At 50.5% G+C, this 7994-nt stretch overlaps 1 protein-coding gene across 6 annotated transcripts in view; it reads left to right on the top strand.

The window, feature by feature from the left end:
• ACACB (acetyl-CoA carboxylase beta) overlaps positions 1-7994 on the top strand; it is a 92897-nt gene that overhangs the window by 64170 nt on the left and 20733 nt on the right. For all 6 annotated transcript variants that reach the window (XM_005869676.2, XM_005869673.2, XM_014542439.1 and 3 more), the window contains 8 exons: positions 587-676; positions 1696-1814; positions 2203-2340; positions 3258-3357; positions 3438-3545; positions 5455-5511; positions 6006-6047; positions 6956-7171. In XM_005869676.2, the coding sequence (XP_005869738.1) occupies positions 587-676; positions 1696-1814; positions 2203-2340; positions 3258-3357; positions 3438-3545; positions 5455-5511; positions 6006-6047; positions 6956-7171 (870 nt within the window). The remainder of the gene's footprint in view (positions 1-586; positions 677-1695; positions 1815-2202; positions 2341-3257; positions 3358-3437; positions 3546-5454; positions 5512-6005; positions 6048-6955; positions 7172-7994) is intronic.

Here is a 7994-nt window from a genome sequence, read left to right as displayed (position 1 = left end):
GGGGAGGGGAAGGGGAGGGGGGAGGTCAGGCAGCAGGGCTCGCCCGGGAAGGAGGCGATGGAGCTTGGGAAGCTGCCAGCCTCACATGGCTGAGTCTCGGCTTCGTCTTCCCGGGGCTCCCCTGCCCCCTACTCTGCTCATCTACAAGCTTCCAGGTGGGCCCTCTGCATCTGGGAGCCCCATGCAGTCAGCTCAGAGCTGCCCCACATTCACATCTTATGGGCCTGGGGCACTGGCAGTGCTTGGCGATAACACCACCGGCTTCTCCCCCTTGCTCCCACCCCTCCCACTCATCCGAGTGTTGGTTAAAATTTATTGCCTTGGCCGGTTTGGCCCAGTGGATTGAGCGTTGGCCTGCAGACTGAAGGGTCCTGGGTTCAATTCCGGTCAAGGGCACATACCTGGGTTGTGAGCTCTCTCCCTGCTTGGAGGCGTGCAGTAGGCAGCTGATCAATGATTCTCTCTCATCATTGATGTTTCTATCTCTCTCTTCTCTCCCTTCTTCTCTGAAATCAATAAAAAAATATATATTAAAAAAATTTATTCAGGTTTACTTTTCTCTCTTTTCCCTTCTCATTTCCTGTAGAAATTAATACTCTCAGAGACGACCATATTTGACGTCCTGCCCACTTTCTTCTATCACGTCAATAAGGTGGTTTGCATGGCGTCCTTGGAGGTAAGTGGGAGAGGCCCCTAGGACCGCACAGTACCGCACGGGCCAGTTCTAGCATCCATGCACCTGACTCCGGGCCACACACCTTGCAGGCATGATCTTATTCTACCGATAAGGCAGTACCGTTACTATTCCCATTTTACAGAGGAGAAAACTGAGGCTCAGAGAGGTGAAGCAACTTGCTCGAAGTCACACAGCAAGGAAGTGGCAGAACGAGGATTCACACTAGGTCTGCCCTTGTCCAGAGTCCTTCCTGGCAACCCCTGCTATCTCGTGTGCCATTCCTGCCGCCTCCTCGCAGGGCACAGTTAAACTCAGGATCCAAGCTTTTACTGGGGGCACCGTCTGGCTAGCACACACCAGCATTCTAAACTTCCAGAAAGAAAGCACATGTTGAACATAAATCATACAGTTTGCACACTTTAGGCTCCATAAACCATTTGTATCAGGCATAGTGGGAAATTTCCCCAAATCCAAACTCCAGATGCAACCAATAATTTTTCATATTGATTACCTGTTGAAATAGTGATATTTTAGGTGTTAGGGATGAAATAAAGTTATTAAAATTCTATTTACCTGATACCTTTTTTTTAAGTGGTTTAAAATTGCATACGTGGCTTGTGTTCCATTTATATTGGACAGGACTAATCCAGAGCAGGAATTGGTCAACTGTAGCCTGTGGGCCACATTCGGCCCCCTGCTTGTTTTTATTTTATTTTATTTTTTTAATGCCCCTGCTTGTTTTTATAAATAAAGTTTTATTGGAACAGCCATATCCATGCATTTACATATTGTCTGTGACAGCATGGAATTAGTAGTTGTGATACAGATGATATATCCCCTGCAGCCTAAAATATTTATTATCCAGCCCTTTGCAGAGAAAGTAACATTCTGAAATATGAACGAAGTTGCTCTTAACTACTGCTTAGAGATAATTTAGAGGTCATTTCTCCAGCCTGAATTTTCTCAGGTTTCGAAGGCACTCCCCTGAGAGAATGTCCTCTGTGCTTCTGTCCCTTTAGGTGTATGTGCGGAGGGGCTACATCGCCTACGAGTTAAACAGCCTGCAGCACCGGCAGCTTCCGGACGGCACCTGTGTGGTGGAATTCCAGTTCATGCTGCCCTCCTCCCACCCCAACCGGTACGCAGTGTTAGGGGAGCAGAGGCCTGGGGTGTTTACAACTGAGCCTGTCCCTCCCCAGGCTTCCGGGCCTGGGACATTTCCTTAGAAACTGGTGCTGAGAGTGTTCATCCCGTTTGGCTGAGTTCACTACTTTGGATTTACCTGGGGACCCTGTTGGGACTACACTCCTATGCGTGCTTCATTCATTCATTCATTCATTCATTCACTCACTTGTTGAGCTCTTAGTCCTCAGCCCTGGCGCTGACCTCAGTCCCCTCCACCTCCAATTGGATGCCCCCTTTGGGGAGCGCTCCGATGCTGGCTCACCGAAGTTTCCAGGGCAGGAGCAGCTCGTGGGGCCAGATCCGCAGCAGCGGCCTCACCCCCACCGGCCGTCCCCCTGCAGGATAGCCGTGCCCGTGAGCATCACCAATCCCGACCTGCTGAGACACAGCACCGAGCTCTACATGGACAGCGGCTTCTCCCCCCTGTGCCAGCGGATGGGCGCCATGGTCGCCTTCAGGAGATTCGAGGAGTTCACCAGGTACCCAGAGTGCCTCCCCAGCACCCCGAGGAGAGGGACCGAGTGAGCTGCCTCTGACTCCCCTCTGTTCATGTGACACATGGGGTGGGGGCGGCCCAGACATATTGCACAACAAATGAATAATCTCAGTTTAACAATATTGTAGCCAAGAGTGGGGGCTTTCGTGTCAGCCCGCCTGCGTGCGAGTTCTGGCTCTGCGCTTCCTAACTGTGAGACTTGAAGCTAACTACTTGACCTTTTTTTGTGCCTTAGTTTTCTCATCTGTATAATGGGAATAAGCAAAGGACCTACTTCATAGGGTCACCAGAAAAATCAAGTGAAATAGTACATTTTAATATTGTATTTACTATGTATGTAAATAACATAGTAAATGTTTAGTTTTCTCATCTGTATAATGGGAATAAGCAAAGGAACTACTTCATAGGGTCACCAGAAAAATTAAGTGAAATAGTACATTTTAATATTGTATTTAAAGTATCATTGATATGTAAATAACAGTAAATGCCAGTGATCAGTCCTACTATAATTAGTGCCTTTTTTTTTAACCCTTTCCTGCGTGTTACGCATTATGCTTGGGTTATGTTGTGTCTTCACTACCGTGCTAGGAGCTGTAGTGATTACTTCTGTTGTCCTCAGTTGACTCAGAGACATGGGGTGAATAGTGAGGGCCTCCTAGCTGGTAAAAGAGGGGCCCAGCTGACGCCCCAGAGTTCAGACAGCCTTTCTTTTATTCGTGATCTCAGATCACATGGGCTCATTCTTCCCTCTTGGGAAAGACCCGGGCCCTGATGCCTTGGACCTGGTCAGGAACAGAATGAGCTCGCAGAGGGGTGGCTGGGAGAAGGGAGGACTCAGGCTTGACCCACGGCCGAGGCGGAGCAGCCCCTCAGCCCTCCCTCTCTGTCCCGCATCCCCAGGAACTTCGATGATGTCATCTCCTGCTTCGCCAACGTGCCCCGGGACACCCCCCTCTTCAGCAAGGCCCAAACCTCCGTGTACTGTGAGGAGGACTGCAAGGTAAGTGCCTGAGCAGGAGCAAACGGGGGAGGGGCGGGCAGGGCCCCGGTCCTTTACGCCGTTGCCTTGTTCCCTCCTAGAACTTACGCGAAGAGGCCATCCACATCCTGAACGTGGCCATCCAGTGCGCCGAGCACCTGGAGGATGAGGAGCTGGTGCCGATCTTGCGGACCTTCGTGCAGTCCAAGGTGCCCGCATGTGCCTCTGGTTCTGGGTCCCGGGGGAGGAGGACGGGCTGTCCTGGGGAGGTGTCCCGTGCGCCCGGGACCTGCTGAGTGTTTCAGAGCCACAGAGCTGGCTTCTCACCCGAGCTCTGCTACTCCCCATGGCCGTGACCGTGGGCAGCGGTGGCCAAACGAGGCAGAGCCTTGGCTTCTTCCCCATAACACGGGGGTGGCATTTCTCTCTCCCAGGGTTGCAATGATGAAATGACAGAATCTGTACACTTAGGCTGTGCAATGATGAAATGACAGGGTTTATACACCACTCAGCACAGAAACACATTCAGTATATAGTTCTGGGTTTTGTGGAATGTGTGTTGGGATAGCCCAGAAAAGTCACAGTTTTGAAATGGTCACTGGCATTGACATCCGTGTATGCAGGTAACCGCAGGTTGCTTTTATAAACGCAGTGGCCATTGCCAGTCTCACCCTGGCAAGAGGGCCACCTGTTTAGTATGCTCAAGGGCCTCAACTGCAAACAGATGTGGAGCAGCTTGGCAGGTGTAGGTCGGAGAAACAGCAGGAAGGTGCTGGGTGGCCTCAGGCAGGTTACTGTACCTCTCTGATCCGTAGTTTCCCCATCTGGGATGCTAAGATTCTTAGCTCATATATAATCACATCTGCCAGCTACTCTGTCTGGCTGTTAGTTCTTGACCCTCCTGGCTCGGTGGTGATTGTGTGTGTTGTGTTCCCCATATTATCCTGATGGCCTGGACTTGAGGTCCCCCAGAGGACCTGGCCTGGTGCTGAGTCATGGATAATGCCGTGAATGTCAGTGATGTACCTAGCCTTTGCTTGGTCAGTCAACAGCTGACGGTGTTCATCATAGAACATGTTTAAGGTGCAGACAAATCAGAAAAGTAGGTTTTAAAACAAAGCCCACGGCCTCACCGTCTAGAGCAGCCGTGGGCAAACTAATTATAGAACATGTTTAAGGTGCAGACAAATCAGAAAAGTAGGTTTTAAAACAAAGCCCACGGCCTCACCGTCCAGAGGCAGCCACTGTAAAGTATTGGCATATTTCCCCCGGCCTGTTTCTTCTTCTTTTCGACAGAACGTTATCAGTAGGTTTTTTTAAAAATATGTTTTTATTGATTTTTGAGAGAGGGGAAGAGAGAGAGAAACATCGATTGGTTGTTCCTGCATGCGACAGAACGTTATCAGTAGGTTTTTTTAAAAATATGTTTTTATTGATTTTTGAGAGAGGGGAAGAGAGAGAGAAACATCGATTGGTTGTTTCCTGCATGCACCCCAACCAGGGAACGAACCCACTACCTGGGCATGTGTCCTGACCAGGAATCAAACTGGCGACCTGCCAACGTCATGAAAGATTTCATGACATGTTAAAAAGTCTGTATATTTTAATATAACATTGAATATAATTCACATAGCACACTATTCTCCCATTTAAAGTGTACCAATGCATCCTGATATATTCATAGAGTTGTGTAAACATTATTATAATATATTTTCACCCCCTCGCCCCCCCAAAAAACCCTCTACCTTTTCGCAGTCACTCCCCATTTTTCTCCAACCCGGTGCCCTCCTCCTCTGTCCCAGGCAACCACTCATCTACTGTCCGACTACTGGTTTGCCTGTTCTGGACATTTCATATAAATGGCATCAGATAGTCTGAGGTCTTTTGTGACTGGCATCTTTCTCAGCATAATGCTTTCAAGGCCAATCCTCGTGGTAACACGTATCAGGACTTGATCCCATTTTGTGGCTGATACCATTCCATTGTGTGTTTGGTTTTCAATGCAGAAAAACATCCTTGTGGATTACGGCTCCGAAGATCCTCGTGGTAACACGTATCAGGACTTGATCCCATTTTGTGGCTGATACCATTCCATTGTGTGTTTGGTTTTCAATGCAGAAAAACATCCTTGTGGATTACGGGCTCCGAAGAATCACGTTCCTGATCGCCCAGGAGGTCAGTCGACGCTCGGCGCCCAATTTGCGTCTCCTCCCTTCTCCAAGACCCAGAGCCGTTCACTTGACGTTTATGCTGCAGATTGGGGTGGAAGAGATGGAGCGCTAGGGAGGACGGCTTTCCAAATGATTCATTCTAGAAGGAGATAGGGTCATCGTTAAGAACAAGCACATGAGTGTTGACACGCGTCCTGCTGGATTTAATGGTCTCAAAACATCCTTGTGGATTACGGGCTCCGAAGAATCACGTTCCTGATCGCCCAGGAGGTCAGTCGACGCTCGGCGCCCCATTTGCGTCCCTTCTCCAAGACCCAGAGCCGTTCACTTGACGTTTATGCTGCAGATTGGGGTGGAAGAGATGGAGCGCTAGGGAGGACGGCTTTCCAAACGATTCATCCTAGAAGCGGATGGGGTCATCGTTAAGAACAAGCACACACGTGTTGACACGCGTCCTGCTGGATTTAATGGTCTTCTGTGTGGATTTCTCTTTTGCAGAAAGAATTTCCCAAGTTTTTCACCTTCAGAGCAAGAGATGAGGTATGACCAAAAGCAGTGATACTGTTCTCTCCTCCCCGGCATCTTTGATTTTCAGGAAGACCGTCCTAGTCCTTAAGATATCCCCGTGCTCGAGAACGTGGCAACTTTCATGCAGACTCCCCCCTTCCTCTGGGTTATTTCCCAGGAGAACCCCGAATTTCCATGTGGAGCTCAGACCTCGCGCCTCCCGCCCTTCAGACTTCACTGCAGGTGTCCCTCTGTCATGGGGACAATTTTTGGACTTGCTGGTGGACTCAGAAAGATGGTCCTCCCAACCTATTTTTTTTTCTCTCTTTTTTTTTAATCCTTGATTTTTAGAGAGAGTGAAAGAGAGCGAGAAAGACAGAGAGAAATATCGATGTGAGAGAGAAACATCAATTGGTTGCCTCCCGTACCAGCCCCAACCAAGGCCTAGGCCGGGGAGGAGCCTGCCCCCGAGGCATATGCCCTTGACCGGAATCGAACCCGAGACCCCTCGGTCTGCAGGCCGACTCAACAACTGAGTCACGCCGGCCAGGCTCTAGTCTCAAGCATTATCCATTGCTTTCTTTTGAGGACGAATTTCCATAAGGAAACCAAGGGTCAGTGACTTCTTGAGAAATACCCCGTCCTATGCCAGAGAGGGAGCTGCCTGGCTGTGCGGGCAGGTGCTGGGAACCAGCTGGGCTCACCCGGGAGCCTCCTGCCCGCACGCCAGCCTGGCATGTCGTCTGGATCTCTGCAAAGTCCCAGACCTCTTGAGCCCAGGGGGTTGCTCACAATTATGACATAATGACCATACATTTCGAGGGCTAAACCCGCAGACACCAGCGATCTGCAGGACGGTGTGGACCAAGCAGGGTCACGGTCCAGCGTCCAACTGGGTGTCTGTCTGTCTGTCTGTCCGTCCTCTCTCCGTCGGCCTGCAGTTTGCAGAAGATCGAATTTACCGTCACCTGGAGCCCGCCCTGGCCTTCCAGCTGGAGCTCAGCCGGATGCGCAATTTCGACGTGACGGCCGTACCCTGCGCCAACCACAAGATGCACCTTTACCTGGGCGCTGCCAAGGTCAAGGAGGGCGGGGAGGTGACCGACTACAGGTTCTTCATCCGCGCCATCATTAGGCACTCGGACCTGATTACAAAGGTAATGTGTCTCGGGGTGTTTCTTTCTTCCCCTGAGCTTGTCACGCAGGCGCTGGCCCTCCCTCTGCTGTCCTGCTCTGTGCCGGGCCCTGGGCCGCATGGGGGATCGCAGGGTGCCCTGGGCACACACAGCCCGGCCCCTGGAACACCCCAGCCGGGCGGTGGCAGGTGAACACTGGTGGCCTGTGGATTTATTTCTTCGGTCACATGGTCTCTGCACGAGAAGAGAATTGTGGGCATAGAAAGAAGACGGGGGTTTGTTAAGTGATACTTGCTGGCTGAGTATGTGGTCTTTTTTTTTTTTTCCCCATTTAGAAAAGTTACCCTTGATTATGTTGTGAAAATTTCAAACAATTTTCAAAACTGCTTTTTAAAATAAAATAAAAAGGGCCCAGAATCCTGCCACTCGGGCCGGCCTTGTTGGTGACCCTCTCTAGACATACGTCCATACCTAGCGCCATGCATAACCTTTGCAGGCAGCTCAGGCGGACAGGCCACTCGAAGAGTGTTGCTTTTTTACTGGTCAGGGACTTACAGACCTCCTTCCACGTTAATGAGGATGACCCACTCCATGCAGGTGCCTTGCGTGGATGTACCCGTGTGTGTAACTTTTCTTACTGATCCCCCGTTGATGGATGCTGAGCTAATCTCTGATTTGCTGCCTCGGTCAAGTATATGTTTGCATCGGTTTTATTATTGCTGAGGTGCAGTGAGGCCAGCAGATCAGGGGACAGTTGCCATTGGAAAGAGCGTTACTCACAATGCCCAAGAGGGGGGCTCGCCAGGCCGTGGAGGGCCACATGGAGATGCACCAGGGCTGTCAG

This window comes from Myotis brandtii, unplaced genomic scaffold (genome assembly GCF_000412655.1).
Source record: "Myotis brandtii unplaced genomic scaffold, ASM41265v1 scaffold303, whole genome shotgun sequence".
NCBI classification, from domain to species: domain Eukaryota; kingdom Metazoa; phylum Chordata; class Mammalia; order Chiroptera; family Vespertilionidae; genus Myotis; species Myotis brandtii.
Note: the sequence above shows the minus strand (reverse complement) of the source record. Positions and strands in the feature narration are given on the sequence as shown.